This window comes from Dama dama, chromosome 14, assembly GCF_033118175.1.
Source record: "Dama dama isolate Ldn47 chromosome 14, ASM3311817v1, whole genome shotgun sequence".
In the NCBI taxonomy this organism is placed as follows: domain Eukaryota; kingdom Metazoa; phylum Chordata; class Mammalia; order Artiodactyla; family Cervidae; genus Dama; species Dama dama.
This window is the reverse complement of record NC_083694.1, coordinates 37,288,023-37,313,139: the sequence shown is the minus strand read 5'-3', so window position 1 is coordinate 37,313,139 and position 25,117 is coordinate 37,288,023. Positions and strand designations below refer to the sequence as shown.

Sequence of the window (25,117 nt, the reverse complement as noted above, 5' to 3'; positions counted from 1 at the left end):
ATCACAACTAGAAAATATAGTGCAACTGTAATGAAATAAATTAACTTTAACCTAAAAATCCACTGTTGCTGTTTTATTTATCCATTAGATATGAAAGCATTCTAAAAGTAATTAAAGCATATCTAGAAATAACCTGCCTTATATTACACTAAATATTATAAATGTTATCATGTATATACCTACATATTAATACATTGATACATGTATGTAGCTATACATATCTATGAACATACATATTGATAAAAAGATTAACATAATAAAAAAATATTTATTCTTGCACAAGACTGTACACAAACTATTTTGGGGAAACTTGGATTTCTGATATGCTGCTATTTTAAGTATAACTTATAGAACTAGAGGATATTTATCAATTCATTTTTAAAATATAAGCTATTAAAAAGCATTTTTTAAATATGGGTTTTAATTCTTTTGGGATGAGCAAAACTCAGGTAAACTTATATAACATTTATCAGTATAAAATAAGAATCAGAAGTAAATGTTTTCTGCTTTTAGGTTTAAATCTACCAAAAAAGGCTTTTAAGAAAACCAGTCATCAAAATGCTCTATAGTCTCCCATTATAAAGAGGACAAAGTAGGTAGCTTTATACAGGATTTTTTTGTATCACCAATAAAATGTTCTGTTATTAACAAAGTAGACACTATAAAGAATGATTCTTGGAACTATTTCATAACATGTGAGTTGTTTTAATTGCAAAATCAGGTACAACTGTATCATCTGCCAAAGTGTTTTATATATTTTTTTCGGCATCACAGTGTAGAAACTGCTACATAAAAAGGTCATTAAACTGGTTCAGAGTTCACTTTAAAAAGAAACTGAAAATGTATCATCATTTTTCTGAACACTGTTGAATCATTAACTGAAAATATCAATTGAACTTTAAAACCAGCATTTTTATACAAGTATTTTTATAGTGAGAGTAGGAATACTACAAGTTTACCCATTTACAGAAGCCAATTTAATACATGCTTACAAAAGACACAGACAGTAAAATCCCAAGAGAGGAATAGGCAGGTATAAGTTTTCACATTTAAAGAAGAAATAACTAAGAAGAAAATTAGAGCTGCTGTCATTCCAAAAGGTCTTACTAACAACACAGTTGTACTTTAAGGTATGACTATAGTATTATAAAGAAAAAAAAAAAGGAGGAAATAAAGAGGAGTAAGAAATTCCCATATTTTGTCTAAATTCAATTCAAGAGTGATAATAATTCTATTTTGGTAGATAATTCCACCTCAACACTGGTGAGGGAAGAAGTAGAAATGTATTTATGGCTTTTATTAGAATACAGTTCATTTATAATGTTGCATTAGTTTCTGCTGTACAGCAAGGTCTATCAGATACACACACACACACACACACACACACACATACACTCTTCGCTTCCTCACCCACACAGGTCACTGCAGAGCACTGAGCGGACACACACACACACACTCTTCGCTTCCTCACCCACACAGGTCACTGCAGAGCATTGAGCGTGCACACACGCACATGCGTGCACACACACACACACACACACTGTTCGCTTCCTCACCCACACAGGTCACTGCAGAGCACTGAGCATGCACACGCGCACACACACACACACACACTTCGCTTCCTCACCCACACAGGTCACTGCAGAGCACTGAGCTGCATGCAGGTCCTGACCGGTGACCGACGTTATGACAGTGTGCATGTGTCAGTCCCAGTCTGCCTGTTTCCCTCTCCTCCTACCCTCCACCTTACACCCTGCTAACCATGAGTTTGTTTTCTACATCTGTAGCTCTATTCCAGTTTGTAAGCAGTTCATTTGTACCATTTTTTAGATTCAACATATAAGCAATATCACATGATATTTATCTTTCACTGTCTTATTTCTCTCAGTACGACAATTTCTAGGTCTATCTGTGTTGCTGCAAATGGCGTTATTTTGTTCTCTTTTATAGCTGAATAATATTCCATTGTATATATGTACCACAGCTTTTTTATCTATTCTTCTGTTAATGGACATTTAGGTTGCAGCAGGAATTTAAACAATTAAAACTTTATTTGAAATTGTTACTTAGACATATAATATTTCACCTGAATATACAAAAGACAAAAAGCTATAAAGATAAATAACTGGGCATTAAAATAGAAATCTCAGAATCAGATTCTAATAAGAAACCAGACCTGCTTTAAAGACAGCAGTGAGTAACTGATTCAGGTTTTAAAATATAAAGAAATATAATACTATAAAGATGATATGTCATATCAAGACTTCAAAAATATTAAAGAGTTATAATTTGGAATTTCATCAAAGTCACAGATATCAAAAAACTAGCCTAGGTTTCCAATTACATAAAAGGGAATGTATTAGTATCTGTCCCATAAAATAATATATTCAAGAAAGAATTATTTTATTAAAAGGAATACAGCAATACATTTCCTCTTAATTTTTCTTATTTCTATACAGGTGAGATACCAAGTATAAGTAACAGGTATGTTTCATTATAGAACATAGTTCTATACAGATAAACATTACCTTCACATATTTTGCATACATCTGTTCATCTAAAGGGAAACTCTGGACATTCCTCTCATCTCTACCATGGAAAGTACCCAGCTTAATCCATTTGTTTGTGGGGTATCTAGAAAATAAAAAAAAATATTAACATTCCTTTTTAGAAAATCATAAATCACACATTGAGAGGTCTTATCATTTTCAAATCAGATCTTGTACTTTTTTTTTCCCCTCTCCAGGTAACACATTCACTTAACATAGTTTAAGTATGAGTTAAGCATCAAGCTGAATAAATACATTTTCTTTTCCAACTAAACTCTTGACAGGTCTCTCCTTATGAAGAAAGACTATCTTGAAAAATCACACTATCAAATAGAAGACAAGAGGAAGACAAAAAGGACCAGGATTGCCTCTTGGAGTTTTAGAGGGCTTCCAAGTAAACTGGAGGCTTTAAAACAGAAAGTAGCCAAGAGAGTGTTTTGGAAGGATGAGGTACTACTCTTTATGTACCAGTAAGTGTGTGATCAGATTGGTGCTTTTGAACTGTGGTATTGAAGAAGACTCTTGAGAGTCCCTTGGATTGCAAAGAGATCCAACCAGTCCATCCTAAAGGAGATCAGTCCTGGGTGTTCATCGGAAGGACTGATGTTGAAGCTGAAACTACAATACTCTGGCCACCTGATGCGAAGAGCTGACTCATTTGAAAAGACCCTGATGCTGGGAAAGACTGAGGGCAGGAGAAGGGGACGACAGAGGATGAGATGGTTGGATGGCAATGGACATGAGTTTGGGTAGACTCCGGGAGTTGGTGATGGACAGGAAGGCCTGGTGTGCTGCGGTTCATGGGGTCGCAAAGAGTCGGACACGACTGAGCGACTGAACTGAACTGAAGTGTGCAATGATATAAAGCATAAGTACTGGTTGAAAGGGAAACAGAAAAAACCCTTTACTATCATATTTGAATTTCACAGCACTTACACAGCTTTTCCCATTTTAAAGGAAATCTAATGCAAAATCCCAAACGACTGTTTTTCTTTACTACAGCATATATAGAATCCCTCAAAGTAATGAGTATTCTCTTATCACATTAAAAAAACACACTTTACTTGTCATAGCTGAACACATTCATTTGACAGGTAAGAAAATTACAGCTTGGGGAAAAAGGAAATGATCTGAGCAAAGTTAAAGAAAAATGAGTAAGAGATCTTGAGAAATCATTTTGAAAACTGTATATAGGCAATGCTACATGTAGGGTAGGGGAAGAAACACCACAGAAAACTCTTAATGGTCAGTAATAAAAGGATCAAGTAAATAACAGCATCCTACATGGTACATTGTGGGCACTCAAAAAGCATTTATGGAATGAACAAATACCTCCATCTGGAGGAAAATATCAAGTATTTATTAAAAACGATGTGTTTAAAATTAAAAAAAGGATATTCTCAAGATGTAAGCATCAAAACTGATTTTTGATAGAACTATAAATATATAAATGTGTATAAAAGACTGGAAGGGATGTATTAAAATGTTAATACAGGTATCTTTGGTTGATAGAACTGGGATTCTCTACCAAATTCCTTGGAATGCATGTTTCTCTTATAATCACACATATATACCCAAGTTTTTAAAATATACTTTAACAAAAACATATGCTATAAAATGAGGTAAAATGAAATACTCATATGTTTTTAATAACTTTTTTAAAGAAATGTTCGGAAGCAATACAGCATAATAATTAAAAGTAAGGACTTCAAAGTCATAGAGATCTATGTTTGAATCTTGGTTGTCCAACTCACAAATCACATGACCTACATAGGCTATTTAATCTCTCTCTGTTTCCTCATCTCATAAGGGAATAACATCAGAGGGTTGATATAAGCACTATATAAGTTAATGAAAGTAAACTAACAAATGACTAACCTACAACAATATTATTACTGTTCTTACAAATGGATACAAGTTGATTAAAACAAAAAATAATTAAAGTTTTAAAACATGACCCATTTTAAAATTTTTATTCTGAAAATCCAATATTAACTCCATAGAAACCAGCTTTAGAATTTACCTGTCACTGATAGAAACCAGAAAGTCTTTAGGAGTAGAAGAAAATAATTCATAATTTGCAATATCAAACTGTTTTACTTGAATTGGTTCACAGAGTTCAATAACAAACCTTTAAAAAGAGCACAAGACAATTATTTAGATAAACCAACTAGAATAACAATCCATATTAAACATGACATTCACAGCTTACATAAACTAGACCTCCATTAAGTTAGTCATTAAAAAATGTAAGGAAGGAAGAGGATTTGAGAAAGAACATCCCTAAGTATTTCCCAAGCCATAGCATTAGTGGGAAAAAAATACTGATTCTGTCCTACAGTATTTTTTTTAATAAAGATTCTTTTCTAATGACAAAGCTCATTCTTGAAGAAGGAATGACTTGATGAAGAACAACTAGAAAGAGTGTAACCTGACTAGTCTAGAGGGCAGTTTGGCCATATTATCTCAAAATGTACCACAGCTATTGATTCAGCAATATACTCTTAGAAATTTAATTATGGACACACAGTTCCAAATGATCACCCTGTATATGCATCTTAATAAATATATCGAAGCACAGTTTATAAAAGTGAGAGCTAGGCGGGAGGGAAGTCAACCTAAATGTTTAGTATAGAGGATTGGTTGACAAATTACGGCCCCATTCAGACAATGAAATACCAAACAGCTATTAAAAATGGTACTAGAAACTATAACAAATTATGGCCCCATTCAGACAATGAAATACCAAACAGCTATTAAAAATGGTACTAGAAACTATATATTGCATTTTATAAAAATATAGAAAATACAGACCAATGTATTGTGACAGAAAACAGATCTGTAATTGCTATGGGGGTAAGGGCTGGGAGGGAAAAATTATAAAGGAGCATGAAGAAAATATTGGGGGACACATATGTTTATTATCTTCACCGTGGTGATGGCTTCATAGATGAATAAATATCAAAACTTATCAAACTGTACACTTTAACATTTTACAATTTATTTTATGTATAGTTTTTTATATGTCAATTATGCTTCAATAAAACTGTTTTTAAAAACAACACCACACTAGCAAATAAAACAAAAAAGAAGCAGACTCACAGGTATAGAGAACAAACTAGCGATTATCGGCGGGAAGATGGAACAGGGGATGGCAAATAGTGGTAGGGAAAGAAAAATAAAGGTTATTATAGAACTATATGAAATCACATGTGTGAAATTTTTGAAAAAAAGAAATGATATTTGAGATACGTATCATGGACCTGGAAAAGATGCCACGAAATATTGCTATTTAGGAAAACATTAACAGTATGGTTCTACATGTGTAAAATAAAACTACATCTTAAAAAAAAAAAACAATCATCATCTAGCATGGCATTTGGGGAAAGAAATACTCATGACATCTAGGACTCTAATCAATACTTTAATAAACTAATTATTATATCATAGGAGATTATATACACTGACAAGTAAATGTTAAATTAAAAGCATTACAATTAACATATTGTGTTAATCTTGGGGAGCAACAGAACTGAATCCAGAAGATGCTAAGAATAGCCATGATTCAGAGAACAGCTCCTGATGAAAAGTATACTAACAGTTGCTGAATGCTTAGTCTGTGTCAGATATCATTTTAGATGATTTATGTCCATGCTCTGATTTAATTCTTACAACCAAAATGCAGAGGAGATTATCTCTATTTTACAGAATTATTCAATTGGTTACTTCACGTTTTTCCTTTCTGCCTTTTTAAAACAGAACTTGTTCCCCTCTCCAAAGATGTAGCCAAGCATACAGTCACTAATCAAAGACTGTTTTTCCCAGTTTTGGCAATGTTACTTAATTATGTGATGGGATGTGGGCAGAAGCGTCCAGTGCAACGTTCAGGTCAAGCCTTCAAAAGGAAGCTGCCACCTCTATTTCTGCTTTCTCCCACCTTACAGGTCAGAATGAGGATGTGATAGGAAGAAATCATCACAGCAGTGCAGTCAGGGACAATATCTTGGGGGTGGTAGAAAAACATAACAGAAGGTATATGTGTCCTTTAATTGTTTTCTATTATATCCCTGCCCCACATACCAACTTGAGGTTTTTTTGTCAGAGAAAATTAACTATCTTTTTCAAACCACAATTCATTAGTCTCTGTTAAAAAGGCAGAATCAAGAGCCCTAACTAAGAGTCATTTGTTTTAAGTAACAAAGTTAAAAGTTAAAAGACACATCTATCTGGCTCCAAAGCCTAAACACTGTTCTGCACCCAAGGGAGAGGAAACTAAAGAAAATCAGAGGCAGATTTTGCTTTTTATTTAAGAGCACTAAGAAGAAAAAGCAAATTCTCCTCTACTTCTTTTGCATACAACGTTCTCAATTTCTAAGAAGATATGAGCTATATTACTATTAAAATAAATTTCTGGACAAATGTATTACCAGGTGTACAGTCAATTCACCAAGAAGATTTAACATTTCTAAAACATATTAAAGTAGTATACACTCATAATATATATATATAATTAGTAGTACGTATGTAATTGTTCCTCATAAAAGTTGATTTTAAAATGCTTTTTTATCTAAGCCTCATCTTTTATATTTTCTTAGAGGTAGATAACACCGCATGTAAATTAGTAAAACTACGTACAAAAGCTGACACATATAATTTCAACATGCTTTTCTTAATTAATAGTAGGTCAGAAATTTTAAAAGATCAGTAAAGTAGCAGACCTAAACATAAGAGTACTTTGATAAAATACCACGTGTCAAAATTTAGATGATATGAACATATTACACAAGGCAAACTACAAATGCAATGCAATCCCTATCAAAATGCCAATGACATTTTTATAAAACTAGAATGCATAACTCTAAAATTTATGTGGAAACACAAAATACCCCGTATAGCCAAAATAATCTTGAGAAAGAACAGAGCTGACCTTAGACTAATCTGCAAAGGTATAAAGAAAAGATTTTTAAACTGTAAGAAAATACCATAAACAACTTCATTACAAAAACCTTCAAAATGGATTAAAGACAAATTTCTAGAAAAACACAATTAACCAAACTAATTTACTAAAACTAAGTTGAGAAGAAATAGAAAACCTACACAGTCTCATGTATGGGTTTCCCAGGTGGCGCTAGTGGTAAAGAACCCACCTACCAATGAAGGAGACTTAAGAGACAAGGGTTTGATCCCTGGGTCAGGAAGATCCCCTGGAGGAGGGCATGACAACCCACTCCAGTATTCTCACCTGGAGAATCCCATGGACAGAGGAGCCTGGTGGGCTATACAGTCCATGGGGTTGCAAAGAGTTGGAGACGACTAAAGCAACTTAGCAGGCATACAGCCTCATAATTACTTCTTTTAAATATGGTTTTTAAACCTTCCCATCTATTCACACAAGTATAAAACAATGCATGCACAAGCTTGCTTATAATAACTGTCTGTTCTGGCAAAAGATTACTATAAACAACCCAAATACTATCAACGTAAGACTAAATTGGTACAATCATATAATGGAATTTCATGAAGTTATCAAAAAAAAAAAGAAAAAGTTTTATGTATGAATGAAATAGAAACATGACCAGAAAATTTTAAGTTAAAACTTAATTCAAGGTGATAAATATTATGTATAATATGCTGCTGTGAAAACTGAGAGATAAATAAAATCTTTATGTTTTTGCATAAAGAAAATAAAAAGGTATCTAAAAATTTAACACTGAATAGGAAGATAGATGACAGATTGGAAGTGTATTGTAGCTCCTCTACCTCTTTTGAACACCTTTTTGAGTTTAAGTCACATGAATGCCATATTTTTGAAATCACATATTTAATTTAAAATTAACATCTTCCCTGAGGCATGGAAGGCTTTACAGTTGAGATTCAAATTTAGAATATCCTGAGAAAAAAGAAGCTTGAGATATCATGCTCCCTAACTGCAGATTATACAACAAACACAACAGCACGGTAGATACAGAAACAGACACACAGATCAGCGGCTCAGGACAGAGAGCCCAGAAAGGACCCCACAAACTCAGGGTCGATCCATCCACGACAAAGACGACAAGAAGAAAATAAAACAAAGTCACGGCTAACAGGAGGGAGAGGGAAGGGGAGGGACAACATAGGGGTACAAAATTAAGAGACAGAAAATACTACACACAGACTAAATAAGCAACAAAGATACATTGTACAGCATGGGAAAATATACTCATTATTTTGTAATAACTTTAAATGGAATATAATCAAGAAAAATACTGAAGCACTATTTTGTACACCTGAAACTAATACAATTTTGTAAATCAACTACGTACTTTAAGTCGCTTCAGTCTTGTCTGACTCTTTGTGACCCTATGGGCTGTAGCCTGTCAGGCTCCTCTGTCCATGGGATTCTCTAGGCAAGAACACTGGAGTGGATTGCCATGCCCTCCTCCAGGGGATCTTCCCAATCTAGGGACTGAACCTGCATCTCTGCATCTCCTGCACTCACAGATGGGTTCTTTACCACTAGCATCACCTACACTTCAGTTTAAAAAAAAATGCAAAACACATATCTTATAAGTATTAGGTGAGATGCACTGCCTTCAAAATAAGGAGTAAGATGAAACTGCCTACTATCACCACACACAGTTTTCTCAATGATCTAGCCAGCATGCGACGACAAAAAGAAAGTAAAATACAATAAAAGGATAAGAAAATTTTAAAAAGGAGAAAAATATGTAGGGAAGCTATAATTTTCTATGCAGAAATCCTCAAAGATTCTACATATAAACTATTAAAATAAGAGACTATAAAATAAGTAGCTGGATCTAAGACTCATACATTAAAAAAAAAAACTGGATATCTAAACACAACACAACATCATTTTTTAAAGATATTTAGAATTGTAACAAAAAACTTAACAACCAATGCATTTTTTATTAATTTTTACTGGAGTATAGTTGCTTTACAATGTTGTGTTAGTTTCCTGCTGATACCCACAAATGAATTTAACAGAAGATACACAATACTTTCATGAAAAGTTAAAAAGAAAAAACAAAATAATTGAAAGACATTAAAAACAACTTAAAGATATGCCCTATATAGGATAAGTAAACTCAATATCTAAAAGTCAGCAAAAGATGCAATACAATCCCAAACAAAATCCAATGGGATACTTGGGGAACTCAAAAGAGTAAGTCTAAAGATTTAACAGAAAAAAACAAAAGAAAAGAAAGCAGCGGCAGAACAGCCAAGTCAGTCCTGAAGAATACGGTACAAAAACCTGCCCTACCAGGTATTAAGAGTGTGATGTTTCTGCAGGTAATGAAACTGATCAAAGGAACAGGACAAAGAGTACAGAAACAAATTCCCATATATAAGAGAACTTTAAGATAAATGTATTATTGTAAATCAGAGGGAAAAGTGTGAATAAACAATTATCTAAAGAGGAAAACAAGCTTCCCAAGAGGCTGTGGTAAAGAATCCACCAGCCAAGCAGGAGATGCAGGTTCAATCTCTGGGTTGGGAAGATCCCCTGGAGAAGGAACTGGCAACCCACTCCAGTCTTCTTGCCTGGGAAATCCCACGGACAGAGGAGCCTGGCAGGCTACAGTCCAAGGGGTCGCAAAGAGTCAGACACAACTTAATGACTACACCACATCATTAATCAATCAGTAAAATGGTGGTGATTTACCTCAATTCTTTTTTAAAATAGCTGCTTTTGATCAACGAAATCAAGTAATCTAATAAAACTGTTGGCATATTAAACATTATTTCCCCCATATACCCCCCATAAGTTTCTTTGTCTATATTCTTAGTTAATGCAAGAATTAGATTGAAGCAATGAAGCCAAAATCCAGGGAGATTTATCAGATGCCTCTGTCTTCTTCACATCCAATTTCTAAGCAAAAGCTGTCAATTTTAACTTCTATAAACATTTTTCAGATTTTCTCTTCTTTATCGAAATTGCCATGCCTTAATTAACGCCCTTTTTTTCCACATGAGCTATGACAGCAGGTTCCTAACTGGTTTCACTGCTTCCAACTGCACTATGCTGTAGGCCATCTTTTGAGGATAAGCCTTCCCAAAATGCCAGTGAGGTCATGTCATTTCCTTACTTAAAACAAACACTACCCTCCATGGTCTTTAAGATAATTTAAACCTCAGAAACTTTTAAGCTGTGTATACATAGCATGAATGGCCTAATTACTGCTCAACTGAGTCTCTTGGCTCATCTTGCATGATTACTCTAGTTGTACCTCTATTCTTGTAATCACTAAAACAGCTTCTTTAGTTTGCTCCTACTTACAGCTGCCCAGAAGACATTCGCTCCTATTAGTGCTGGTCCCCTCTTACAATTCCTGAATACCCCTGTCTCCCTTATCTGTGACTTACTTATGAATTCAAGGAATTAATTCTTCAAGATTCAGCTCATAAATAACCTCTTCTAGCAAGCTCATTCTCTTCTGCAGTTATATATCATCTCTGTTTCTATAGTATCTTTTCCGTCATACTTTTCATACTATTTGATAATTGTTGAACTAGATCTGTCAATTTTGTGTGACATCCCTAAAAGGAAAGACATTTTGTCTTCAGTTTTATACCCCGGGACCTAAGGAAAGTATAGTACCAGCACCAATCATAAACGCTTATTAAGTGACATATGAACAAATCATAAGTGCTTATTAAGTGACTATATGAACAAATCAATCTAACCCTAACATAAAAGGTTAATATTATATATATATATATATATATAAAGTATACTTTATTAAATTTTATATTACTTACCAAATTTTAGTGCTGCAAGGATTCAACATATAAAGATCCATATTTTCTATAAGAATAGCAGATGTGCTCTATTTTTAAAAAGGGGGAAGGGAATAAATTACTTAAAGAAAAATATTTATTTCAACTCTCAAGTTTTCTAGGTTTTCTATATTTTTAAATCTTAAAATATACCTAAGAGACTGAAACACCTGGGAAGAAAGCATAAAAGTGGCTAAAATTTACAAGTTTTGTCTATACTGTGCTAAGTAAGGCTTGTAATAAAACACCTAAAATTAAATGTCTGTTGCTATAGAAGAAAAATGATTTTTTCTATTAGCTATTTCCTTTTAAAACACAGGTTTTAAAAGTTTAAAAACCAAGGGTATGCCCTTCAGTAGGTGAATGGATAAACTATGGCACATCCAGACAATGGAGTATTATTCAATACTAAAAAGAAAGGAGCTATCAAGTCATGGAAAGACATGGATGAAACTTAAATGCATATTACTAAGTGAAAGAAGTCAGTCTGAAAAAGCTACATATGGTATTTCAACTATATGATTTTCTGGAAAAGATAAAACTAGGGAGATAGTGAAAAGATCAGTGGCTGTCAAAAGTTGGGGGAAGGAAGAAGTGAATAGGTAGAGCACAGAGGATTTTTAGGACAGTAAAAATACTCTATATGATACTATAATGACAAATACATGTCATTATACATTTACCCAAACCCACAGAATGTATAAAAGTGAACTCTAATGTAAACTATGGATTTCAGGGGATAATAATCTGTCAATATAAATTCACCAACTATAACAAATGTACCACTCTGGTGGGAGATGTTGGTAATGGAAGAGACCAACACATGTGGGGACAGCGGGTATATGGCAGATCTCTAGACCTTCCTCTCAATTTTGCTGGGAACCTATAACTACTCTTAAAAAAAAAAATATGGTGCAATGCATCAACCAATACACTAAGAATTCATGCAAGAAATTATGTCTTTAAAAGCATAATCTTGCACTTATTAGTGGATTAGGAAAATAGCTCATGTCAAAATATAGTTTCCAGGAAACCATTGCTTATATTTAATAAAATCTCTAGCTTCCTATATATATAGAAGAATTTTACACTTAAGTACCTTGGCTTCTGGGTTAGCTGCCAAAATTTTGGCACCACATTCTACTGAAGCATAATTATTTCGATTTTTCTGGACCTTTTTTGTGGCATGTAGACCTCCATTAGAAGATGGATGCATTGACTGACCTGCAGACAAACCTTATTATGAACATATATATATGATGATTATGATTGAAAATACCCACAGCAAACAATCTGAAGAACAACAGGCTACCATCTAGAGTCCAGGTTTTAATACTAAAGAGAACATTTTTAAAACCCATATGAAATAGCTTTTATCCTTAGTAAATTAACTACAAAAATCCACATTACTTGACTTATGCTTAGTATAATTCACAAAATGGAAGTTTACTATGAGAATCGAAACTTTTGCATATACATTTTATTGTATTAAGGATAGAAGTTTATCCATCACTAACCCCAACAATAATTTTTAACTCTGATTTTTAACGACAAAGAGAAAGTGTAATACTTTAGTCCAATTCTGGTTACAGTTTAAAGCTTTATGACTGAGAACTTTCCAGGCTTCAACTTTCCTCTTACAAACTGAGAGTGACTTTATCTTATTTTAGCCTTGTTTAATAATTTACAATAGTGGATTTTAATCAAGATTAGTAAGACACAGACACAGATAAATGCCATGTGGGTAACCAAAAGCGTATTGGTAAGTTTTACCTTTAAAGAGTTTTCAGAAGTTTTAATTTTACCAATTAAAAAGAGAAACTGCATATTTAAACCAATCCCTTAAAAAAAAAATTACATTATAGTGCTTTCTTACTTTTTTCTTTTTCTACTTCCATAACTTTCTTCTTCCATTCATCAAATGTTGGTATATCTTCTGGATCTTTGGAATTTGTAACAGGTGTAGGGTCAATTTCTCCTGGCTTTGTATAATCAGAACTCTGAAAGAAATGTCAAAAATAAGATTTCAGATTTCAAAGAATACAAAGAAAATAGAATAAATTATACTAGTAAATAGAAATGTTTCTGTCAAATTAAACTAGAAGCCCAATTTTATAATGAATGATGGTATTTTGGAAAAAACAAAAACATACAAAGGAAAGTTTTGGTTTAACTTAAAAGCTGAGTTTCTCTTTGAAGAATTAAAACCTTCTATCTGAGTACCACAGGATGAATCCCTCCATATGTTAGCAATATTAGCATGGGTTGTAAAAAACTCTATATAATTTCATAAGCCAACAATTACCCATACAAAAACTGTACAGATGCTATAATGGTCGTGCATCCATCTTAAAATCTACATTAAAATAATATATATTAAAGCAAGCTAATTTTAGATGTAGTACTGAGCAACTAAGCATGCATGTATGCATGCATACTGTTTCTACTAAATCCTTAATAAAGACCTACAGTATAGCACATGGAACACTGTAATAACCTATATGGGGAGAAAATCTAAAGAAAAAGTTGATATACGTATATATACAACTGATTCACTTTTCCATACAAAAGACAGTAACACAACGTGCTCAGTCACTTCAGTAGTGTCTGACTCTCATACAACACTATCAATCAGCTACTGTTGCTGTTGTTATTTAGTCACTAAATGGTATCCAACTCTTTGCAACCCCATGGACTGTATCTGCCAGGCTCCTCTGTCTATGGGATTTCCCAGGCAAGAATACTGGAATGGGTTGCCAGTTCCTTCTCCAAGGTATCTTCCGGACCCAGGGATTGAACATGTAGCTCCTGCTTAGGCAGGTGGGTTCTTTACCGCTGAGCCACCAGAGAAGATTTCAATAAAAAAATTAAAAATAAAAGTATCACTTATATAAAATTTTAAGGTGGCAGTAAAAACTTAAATGTGAAAAGCAAAGCTTTAAAGAAAGTATAGAAAAGATATCTTCATGATTCAGGCTATACCAGGATTCAGCAAGATGAAGGAAATCATTTTTTAAAAGGCTGATACATCTGGCTAGCTTAAAATTTGAAAATTAAATATATCAAAAGACCATAAACCACACAGTTCAATAAGCCACAGACAGAAATATATGAAACACATTCAGACAACAACGGATTATTACTAACCATAAATACTGCCTACAAATCAATAATGGGGAAAAGTGGAAGAGGAACAGCAAATTGAGTAAACAGAAAATACAAAATGCTCACTCTCAGTAAAATCAGGGAATACAAATGAAAACTAAAGATAATAAATTATGCCAATCTGATGGAGGTTAAAATGTGATAGCCTGTTGAGCCATGGGACATCTATGAGACTGCTAAAGTGAGTATGACATTTAGCAATATTAAAGATATGCATACTCTAGGACCCAATAATTTAATTCCTACATATAAATATCAATGAAAACATACATATGTGCCTAAGAAAATAAGCATAAGGACACTTATTACAGCACTATTCATAATGTCAAAAAATTAGAAATAACCTAAATATCTATGAATTGAAGAACAGGTAAATTGTGGTAGAATCAAATATAACAGTGAAAACAAAGAATAAACAAAACTCAAAAAAATGTTGAGTAAAATGATATTTAAGAATGATATCATTTTATGTTTCAAAATATGCCAAGTGATAGTATGTATTGTTTATAGCAATGAATATTTGAAAAAAAGTTTAAAAACATGCTCTAAAATGTTAAAAAAAAAAAAAAAAATTCAAGATAGTGGTTATATTTGAAGCAGAGAGAAAAAATGTAACTGGAGAGGGCATACAATTCAATCTGTCATTTTAACCTTAATTGGAAGAATGTATGCAAGGATACTGATTCCATTTTAACATTATTTCTGTCTTCCTAATACAATACATAATGCATTTATTAATAATGCCTTGAGAAGTATACAAAATCTATTTAGACTGTAAATCTTGGAGATGGAAATGGCAACCCACTCCAGTCTTCTTGCCTGGAGAATTCCATGGACAGAGGAGCTCTGTCCTGGTGGGCTCCAGTCCATGGGGTCGCAAAGAGTCAGACACAAATGAGAAATTAACACTCACTCACTCACTTCAGTTAATGGCACAAATCTCATATTAGGGTACATTTTTGAGTACTAATGCTAATTTGTATATTAGTATAATACATCAACACAAATTTCTATAATCTCTCTTTAGGAAGACAAGCTAGCAAATTGGTTCCTCTACAACCTCCATGTGGGGAGTGTTTTGCAGAACACACAAACTTATAAAAGTATGTAGCTATTTAATAAATAATACACAGAAAATGAAACTAAAAAACCAGCATTATACTAATTTAAAAATTAAATAGTAAAAATTTAGTTTAAGTGAGAAAATAAACAAATATTTATAAAAATTAATCTAGTTGAGATGCTTGAAAGTAAAGCCCAAATACTAAAAGAAATACAATAAAAAGTAAGAATACACACAGACTCTTTGAGGGCCAGACAGAGCAATCACTCTCACCTCTTAGCAACAAATTAAAAAACTAAACAACACAATAAAATTACTTTGCAAAGCATTATAACAAGCAAAGGAATGGAATTCTTTTAATTAATTATCTCCTAAATTATTTAATACTCCAGAAAAACTGTCAGAGAATAAACATATCATAAAGTGTCCAATACTTCTATACACTATCCAGTTCAGAATAGTTCTGCCCAGTTAAGTCTGTGTGAGTGGGAGAGCTTATCCCTGTTATCTCAAGGATCTGCAAGACACTGCTGTGAATGGTCAAGGCAAACAAGCAAATCTTGGACAAAACTAGCTGCCATGCTTGAATTCTACATTTGGTACTTAAATAGCTTAAAGAAGACATTTTTGTAATGTTTGTCTAATTTTATTTATGCCTGCAGTATTTGACAACTGAACTGTAACACACACTTGACTTGGTTTCACTGGGAAACTGTTCCTACGAGATCTCGGACTATGAAATGTTGACCTCCTACATTTATAAGAAGCATTACAGACAGCTAGCCCAATGATGGTCAGGTCTCCAGAATGAAGTTTAGTTAGTGATAAATGCAGAATCACAGAAAATATGTAAAAGAAAAGGTGGAGAACAGAAAAGTTAAATGAGAAACAAACAAATACAGACGTGGCACTCAGTACTTTGAACTCCAATTCCACGTTTTGTTTTTGTTAAGTTCATAGAGTGGTCTTTCTCTCTTTTATTTAGTTATTTCTTAGATGAAGGGAATACACTTCTCTGCCAACATTCTTTCAGGAAATTCTGTACTGGCCTGTGTACTGGCCTCTACATGAAGTCAAAGTAAAAGTCAAAAGGAGAAAAGAAAATAAAACTATTATACAGGGATGAGCCTTGCCTTTAAGAATCATATTCATTAAAATAAGCTGGTCTAGGTGTATTTTGCACACAAATAACAAAGGGTAAAATGTCCCTTTAAAATAATTCTAGTTGGAGAGCCTAAATTTAACCCTGTATTACTGAGTTATAATCTGAAGATATTTAAAACAATCATAACTTCTACAAAGTTCTCTTTAAAAATTGCTTTAAAAAGGGCTTTATGCTTCTGGTACCAAACAGTCTATGGTGGCAGAAAACCATTTATAATTAAATATAACCAAAGAGAGTTCATATTTGGGACAACTTTATGTACCAACATTACACTGGCAATAGTTTCATGAAGTAACCACTTGCTCTCTGGGAGCACACTTCACCTCAATTCCACATTTATCACTAACTATTGATCCCCTAACTTTATGGCAAATATGATTAACAAATTACAAGATTAGTTAAAAACGAAAATGCACTGTGTAACAAAGCAGGAGATAGTGCATGTTGTTTACCTACCTCATTTTTTAAATTATCTGAAGAAGCATTCAATGCAGATTTTGGATCACTACCACCCTGATCACTTGATGAAACTTTTGATTCAAATTCTGATTTTGTTATCTTTCCTTTGCCATGTGAAGATGACACATTTTCTATATGTTGGCCGACAAGGCTATTTGAAATCAAAAGGCATATTAAATCAATAAATTTCAGCTGAATAACAAGTATACACAAATCCGAACTATAAAAAGTGTACATGAATACAAAGTAAACCAAGAAAGGAGCACAAAGAAGTAAGTTTTCTCTCAATCATAAAGCTGAATTAAGTATGCACCAAAGTCTACTCAAAGGTGACACTGCCATTTATTACAGAATCATATAAAGCGCAAACAACAGCTCACACTCACCTTTCAGGTGGACTGACAAAGGAAGGCTGGTCAACTGGAGCATTTGCATCAAGGGCCTCACCAACATCACAATCCGTTTCAGACTGCTCAGTTTCCCCTGGCTTGGCTATAGGGATAGTACCAGAGTCTTCTATTTTACTAAAACAGAAACAAAAAAGACAATCTAACAATTTAATGAACATAATGCAATGTAAGTTAAAAGTGATATTAGTGATTTCCAAAACAAATCCAAGCCAGGAAAAAATGCTTTATAGTTCTACAGAGGGTTTTCAAGAACTCACATATTGTTAAGTTGTATAAAGATTTAAAACATGTGAACTGTGGACCGTTGATCTGCTGGTGCCCTTGCCTGGCCTCTAAATAGCTAATTACCAAAATTTAAAACAAAATGTTATAGGTTAATATTTGATTTTGTCACTTTGCTTCACTAAAGTTCTTAAAGCACTTTTATAATTTCATTTAAAATATATATACCTTAGTATTTTTCCCTACCTTTCTTTTCACTAGACAATCATGTTCAATATAATGAGGAAATAAGATGTACTGTTCAGATATACAGTATCTAGGCTTAAATACTAAGTGTTTAAATGCTAAGTTTTAAATACTAGGTATTTAAAAATTTTTTAAACTATCATTATTTCTAAGCATGTCTTCTGTTCCCTCATCCCTTACTAGGGCAAACTCCTAAATGATAACTGTACCATCTTTGTGTACAACTCTTTCAACCCAGTCCTTCATATTCTAGAAAAGAATATGTATCTAAAAAGTGCCTGTGGCAGAAAAATAGCAGTGATGATAAAAATTATATTCACTGAGGCATATATTCTTACTCTATGCCAGATACTGTACTATATGTTTTATATAAGCTAACTCATTTGACAAAGGATATGTTTAATATACTATTTTAAAAAGGGGGTTTTGTTCTTTGTATGTTGCTGAAGCTAGAAGTACAAGAGACTTTCTAAATTAAGGAAACTTTCAACATCACTAATCATTAGGGAAAAGGAAAATCAAGACCACAAAGAGATATCTATCAGATGGCTATGATAAAAAAGTTTACAGGCTGAGTAATATTCCATAGTGTATATGTACCATAGCTTCCTTATCCATTCGTCTGCTGATGGGCATCTAGGTTGCTTCCATGTCCTGGCTATTATAAACAGTGCTGCGATGAACATTGGGGTGCACGTGTCTCTTTCAGATGTGTGTATGCCTCGGTGTGTATGCCCAGAAGTGGGATTGCTGGGTCATATGGCAGTTCTATTTCCAGTTTTTTTAAGGAATCTCCACACTGTTCTCCATAGTGGCTGTACTAGTTTGCATTCCCACCAACAGTGTAGGAGGGTTCCCTTTTCTCCACACCCTCTCCAGCATTTATTGCTTGTAGACTTTTGGATAGCAGCCATCCTGACTGGCGTATAATGGTACCTCATTGAGGTTTTGATTTGCATTTCTCTGATAATGAGTGATGTTGAGCATCTTTTCATGTTAGCCATCTGTATGTCTTCTTTGGAGAAATGTCTGTTTAGATCTTTGGCCCATTTTTTGATTGGGTCATTTATTTTTCTGGAATTGAGCTGCAGGAGTTGCTTGTATATTTTTGAGATTAATCCTCAGTCATTAAAAAGAATTCATCTGAATCAGTTCTAATGAGATGGATGAAACTGGAGCCCATTATACAGAGTGAAGTAAGCCAGAAAGATAAAGACCAATACAGTATACTAACGCATATATATGGAATTTTAAAAGATGGTAACGATAACCCTATGTGCAAAACAGAAAAAGAGACACAGATGTACACAACAGACTTTTGAACTCTGTGGGAGAAGGCCAGGGTGGGATGATCTGAGAGAATAGCATTGAAACAAGTATACTATCAAAGGTGAAACACATCACCAGCCCAGGTTGGATGCATGAGACAAGTGCTCAGGGCTGGTGCACTGGGAAGACCCAGAGGGATGGGATGGAAAGGGAGGTGGGAGGGGGGATCGGGATGGGGAACACATGTAAATCCATGGCTGATTCATGTCAATGTATGGCAAAAATCACTACAATACTGTAAAGTAATTAGCCTCCAACTAATAAATATAAATGGAAAAAAAAAAAAAGGTTACAGGGGTTTCCCTGGTGGTACAGTGGTTAAGAATCCACCTCCTAATGGAGGGACCTGGGTTCAATCCCTGACCCGGGAACTAGTATTCCCTATGCTGTGGGGCACCCAAGCCTGTGCACTGCAGCTAGAGAATAATCCCCACTCATCGCAACTGAGAGAAAGCCCATGCACAGCAATGAAGATCCAGCACAGCCAAAACTAAATAAATTTAAAAAAAAGTAGTAAGTAACAAATGTCAGCAAGGATGTGGAGAAAAGAGAACCCAAGCACACTACTGGAGAGAATGTAAGTAGGTGCATCCACTGTGGAAAACAGTATGGAGGTTTCTCAAAAAACTAAAACTATGACCCAGCAATTTCACTTGGAGTATGTACTCGAAAAAAACAGAACACTAATTTGAAAAGATACATGTACTCAATGTTCACAGAAGCATTATTTACAGTTCCCAACTCACAGAAACAACCTAAGTGTTCACCAACAGATGAAAGGATAAAGAAGCTGTCATATACATATCCACACAGGCAATGGAATACTACCTAGCAAAAAGAAAAAAGAATGAAATCCTGCCATTTGCAGCAACATGGATGGACTTGGAGGGCATTATGCTAAAAGTGAAATAAGTCAGAGAAAGATATATACTGTATGAGATAGCTTATATGTGGAATCTAAAAAATACAACAAATTAGTGAATGTTAACCAAAAAAAGCAGACGCACAGATATAGAGACCAAACTAGTGGCTACCAGTGGGGAGGGTTCAGTTCAGGTCAATCGTGTCCAACTCTTTGCAACCTCACATACTGCAGCACTCCAGGCTTCCCTATCCCTCATCACCAACTCCCAGAGGCTACTCAAACTGATGTCCATTGAGTCAGTGATGCCATCCAACCATCTCATCCTCTGCCATCCCTTGCTCCTCCTGCCTTCAATCTTTCCCAGCATCGGGGTCTTTCCAAGAGTTGGTTCTTTGCATCAGGTGGCCAAAGAATTGGAGTTGCAGCTTCAGCATCAGTCCTTCCAATGAATATTCAGGACTTATCTCCTTTAGGATGGACTGGTTGGATCTCCTTGCAGTTCAAGAGACTCTCAAAAGTCTTCTCCAACACCACAGTTCAAAAGCATCAATTCTTCAATGCTCAATTTTCTTTATAGTCCAACTCTCACATCCATACATGACTACTGGAAAAACCATAGCTTTGACTAGACAGACCTTTGTTGACAAAGCAATGTCTCTGCTTTTTAATATGCTGTCTAGGTTTGTCATAGCTTTTCTCCCAAGGAGCAAGCATCTTTTAATTTCATGGCTGTAGTCACCATCTGTACTGATTTTGGAGCCCAAAAAAATAAAGTCAGCCACTGTTTCCCCATCTATTTGCCATGAAGTGATGTGACCGGATGCCATGATCTTAGTTTTCTGAATGCTGAGCTTTAAGTCAACTTTTTCACTCTCCTCTTTCACTTCCATCAAGAGGATCTTTAGTTCTTCTTCACTTTCTGCCATAGGGTGGTGTCATCTGCATATCTGAGGTTATTGATATTTCTCCCTGCAATCTTGATTCCAGCTTGTGCTTCATCCAGTCCAGCATCTCGCATGATGCACTCTGCATGTAAGTTAAATAAGCAGGGTGACAATATACAGCCTTGACATACTCCTTTCCCAATTTGGAAACTGTCTGTTGTTCCATGTCCAGTTCTAACTGTTGCTTCCTGACCTGCATACAGATTTCTCAGGAGGCAGGTCAGGTGTTCCCTGACCTGGTATTCCAGGTCTGGTATTCCCATCTCTTTCAGAACTTTCCACAGTTTGTTGTGATCCACACAGTCAAAGGCTTTGGCATAGTCAATAAAGCAGAAATAGATGTTTTTCTGGAACTCTCTTGTTTTTTCGATGATCCAGCAGATGTTGGCAATTTTGATCTCTGGCTCCTCTGCCTTTTTTAAATCCAGCTTGAACATCTGGAAGTTCACAGTTCACATACTGTTGAAGCCTGGCTTGGAGAATTTTGAGCATTACTTTGCTAGCATGTGAGATGAGTGCAACTGTGCAGTAGTTTGTACATTCTTTGGCATTGCCTTTCTCTGGGATTGGAGTGAAAACTGACCTTTTCCAGTCCTGTGGCCACTGCTGAGTTTTCCAGATTTGCTGGCATATTAAGTGCAGCACTTACACAGCATCATCTTTTAGGATTTGAAATAGCTCAACTGGAATTCCATCACCTCCACTAGCTTTGTTTGTAGTGATGCTTCCTAAGGCCCACTTGACTTCACATTCCAGGACGTCTAGTTCTAGGTGAGTGATCACATCATTGTGATCATCTGGGTCATGAAGATCTTTTTTTGTACAGTTCTTCTGTGTATTCTTGCCACCTCTTCTTAATATCTTCTGCTTCTGTTAGGTCCATACCATTTCTGTCCTTTTATTGTGCTCATCTTTGCATGAAATGTTCCGTTGGTATCTGTAATTTTCTTGAAGAGATGTCCAGTTTTTCCCATTGTATTGCTTTCCTCTAATTCTTGCATTGATCGCTAAGGAAGGCTTTCTTATCTCTCCTTGCTTTTCTTTGGAACTCTGCATTCAAATGGGTAGGTCTTTCCTTTTCTGCAGGAAGGAGCATTGCAGGGGTGGGGAGTGGGAGGCACGAGTACTGGCTATAAGACAGGCTCCAGTGAGTAGTATAAACACTGGGAATATAACCAATACTCTGTAATAACTGAAAATGGAAAGTAGCCTTTAAAAATGGTATAAAACATTTTTAAAAAGAGAGAAAAAGAAACCAAAATATTACAAATATATCTAAATATTCTGAATATTTATTATCAAGCTCGAAAAAGTTAGCTATGATACAAAGACATACGATGAATGGAATGACACAGTAATACTTAATGGAAATGAATACTCTGACATTGGAATTTTTGATAATTATAGGAAAGATTATTCAGGTAAGTACCATGTTTCTTAAGAATCTCACTTTACCTATATTATGCAGATAATTCATGGCTGGGATATAATCAACTTCCCTGAGTTAGACAGAAGAATAAATACTCATTATGCTATAAGATCATTACATTAAAAAATAAAAACACAAAACACATGCATTATTATATAGGTCTGCTATACAGCATAAAGGTCAAATTTAAGTATCAAATTTTTCTGTCATTATCTAATGATATTCTTTTTTTCTTTGTAATGACTTACTCAAGCTTTGAGACTGGAGTGATCTCTGAGGTAGATGAACTGGAAATATTTTCAGTATTTTCACTGTCCACAAGTATACTGGAAGAATCTTCATGAAGATCAACTGTAGGGAGTGTCTCAGTCACAGATGGACTTAACTTTTTTGACTCTGTATCCTGTTTCTAAAAAAGTCAGTTATATTTAATGTTGGGATTAACAAATTCTCTCTTTATTTGAAATAGGATATTATAAAAAGTATGTCTCAAAAGTAACAATATAATGTTCACTAAGAAAGTACTTTTATAAAAATCTCTTCTTCTAACATGGCCACCCTAAGGAATATATTTCATATTACAATACAGGCTCTACAGATTTGTCATGGCATTTCATAAACCAGGACAAAGCAGCTTGTCTTTCTTCTTTCCTATTTTGTATCAGGACCTACAAAATTTCTCTTTTACTATAATTACCTTAATGTAGCCTACAGCAACACAGAAATCCTATGTAAATATATAAAACAGTATATATTAAATAGTATTACTATTTACTAGTATAAAATACTATATACTAGTATTTAATATATAATAGTATATATTAAAATAGTATAAAATAGTGTACCACATAGTTTTTTGTCCCTGAGCAGTTTAGAAGATAATGTGTATCAACAAATAACAGTACAAGGCATCTATAAGTAACATTACAAAGCAATACATGATTCTGGCTGCTCTTTTAAGGTCTGTATGCTCTGTTTCACTCTTCCAAAACATAATCTGAAACATACTTAATACCTACTTATGTTTGAAAACCTCTTATAAGTACTTCCCCCCACCAACAAACTCCATATAGAATTAGCCATTCCCCTTCTTCTATGCCTCCACTGTTATCTGTATAGACTTTAATCACAGCATCTGTAACACCTTAATTTCCCTTATTTATTTCTCTTCTTCAATTCCATTATAAATGTCTTGAGTAAGGACTATGTTTTCTTGATTTTCATGCTCTTAGAGCCTAGCACGTACTAGTACCTAGCACACAGTAGACAATACTTACTGAGTATCACATGAGAGGTACACATGCTCAGTTCAAAGAAAAGAGAATCTAAGGACTACTATTAACTAGAAAAACTAGGACTCTGAAGAAAAGCAGAAGCCAGTACAGCAGCAGAAAGAAAAGAGGCAGAGTCAGAAGAATATAAAATAAAGAAGGTGATATAAAATAAAAATATAGAAGAATATAAATGTAAAAGAATATAAAAATATAAATATAAAAGAATAAAAATGTAAAAGAATATAAATATAAAAGACTATAAAATAAACAATGTGATATAAAATAAAAATTCTTTATAAAGTAAAAATATCAAATAAAATGTGATGATTTGAAGAATTTACACTGGAATGAAAAATTAGCAAAGGAATACAAATAGTTTGCATTTTATGATGGAGGTTTTGAGAAAAGAACCATTATCATCAAATATTGTATTATCAGTCAACATAAAAAATTAGTAAGATATTTTACACTCTCTTTTCTCTTTTATTAATACTGTCTCCAAAATCGATGTGAATCTTATACTTACAGCAAATCTCAACCAGGACTATCCACATTTCCAATGTACAAGAGCCACAGGGAGCTCTGTACAGTGGCTACTGTACTGAATAGCATAGGTCTCTAGAGATGCAGTAAACACTTCAATGTATTTGAACAAGAGGATACCATGATAAAAATTCAGGAAAATGAACAATGGCAAGACTGTTTTGGATACTCATATAAATACAGAGATCACTTTTCCCTTACTCTTATGCACAAATTTTTTCCAAACGTCCTCCAAAATTCATTAAAATGAAATGTACTATATCTCCTTAGATAACCCAATTAAATCATAAAATAACTCTGGCTGTGTTTTATTTAAGAGCATTTCCCCTCCTTTTAAGCTGAAATTTATTTTTGTTAATATTTAAGATATTTAATTTTTCCTTAGTCCTTCTTCCTTCCAGACCAAATATCCCCAGTTTCTTCAGTTATTCCTGATATTAAATGGTTTCCAGATGCAGCAGCATTTTGATCAAGTTACACTCTGGTCTAGTTTTAAATATTTCATAAAATCTGGTATATAGAATGAAAAATAATATTTAGGATATGAGAGAAAAGGGGAAAAAACATACTCAATCTATTAGTTAATGATTATTTATTAATATTCCACACTAAGTGATAAAATTTTGCTATCAAAATAATCTGTATTCTACATACAAATACTTTAAGTCAGAAA

The 25,117-nt window shown here is 34.0% G+C and overlaps 1 protein-coding gene across 6 annotated transcripts in view; it reads right to left on the bottom strand.

Moving 5' to 3' along the window:
* Positions 1-25,117, bottom strand: part of SUCO (SUN domain containing ossification factor) — an 88,109-nt gene that overhangs the window by 38,924 nt on the left and 24,068 nt on the right. For 4 of the 6 annotated variants that reach the window (XR_009695790.1, XM_061160337.1, XM_061160338.1 and 1 more), the window contains exons 4-11: positions 22,876-23,036; positions 17,569-17,706; positions 17,180-17,333; positions 13,207-13,330; positions 12,430-12,566; positions 11,313-11,380; positions 4,573-4,680; positions 2,529-2,634 (exon numbers count right to left, since the gene is read on the bottom strand). Coding sequence is in view for 5 of the 6 variants with exons in the window: in XM_061160337.1 (XP_061016320.1) it covers positions 2,529-2,634; positions 4,573-4,680; positions 11,313-11,380; positions 12,430-12,566; positions 13,207-13,330; positions 17,180-17,333; positions 17,569-17,706; positions 22,876-23,036 (996 nt within the window). In the remaining variant the exon portion in view is untranslated. The remainder of the gene's footprint in view (positions 1-2,528; positions 2,635-4,572; positions 4,681-11,312; positions 11,381-12,429; positions 12,567-13,206; positions 13,331-17,179; positions 17,334-17,568; positions 17,707-22,875; positions 23,037-25,117) is intronic. The other 2 variants (XM_061160339.1, XM_061160341.1) reach the window with 1 other exon arrangement.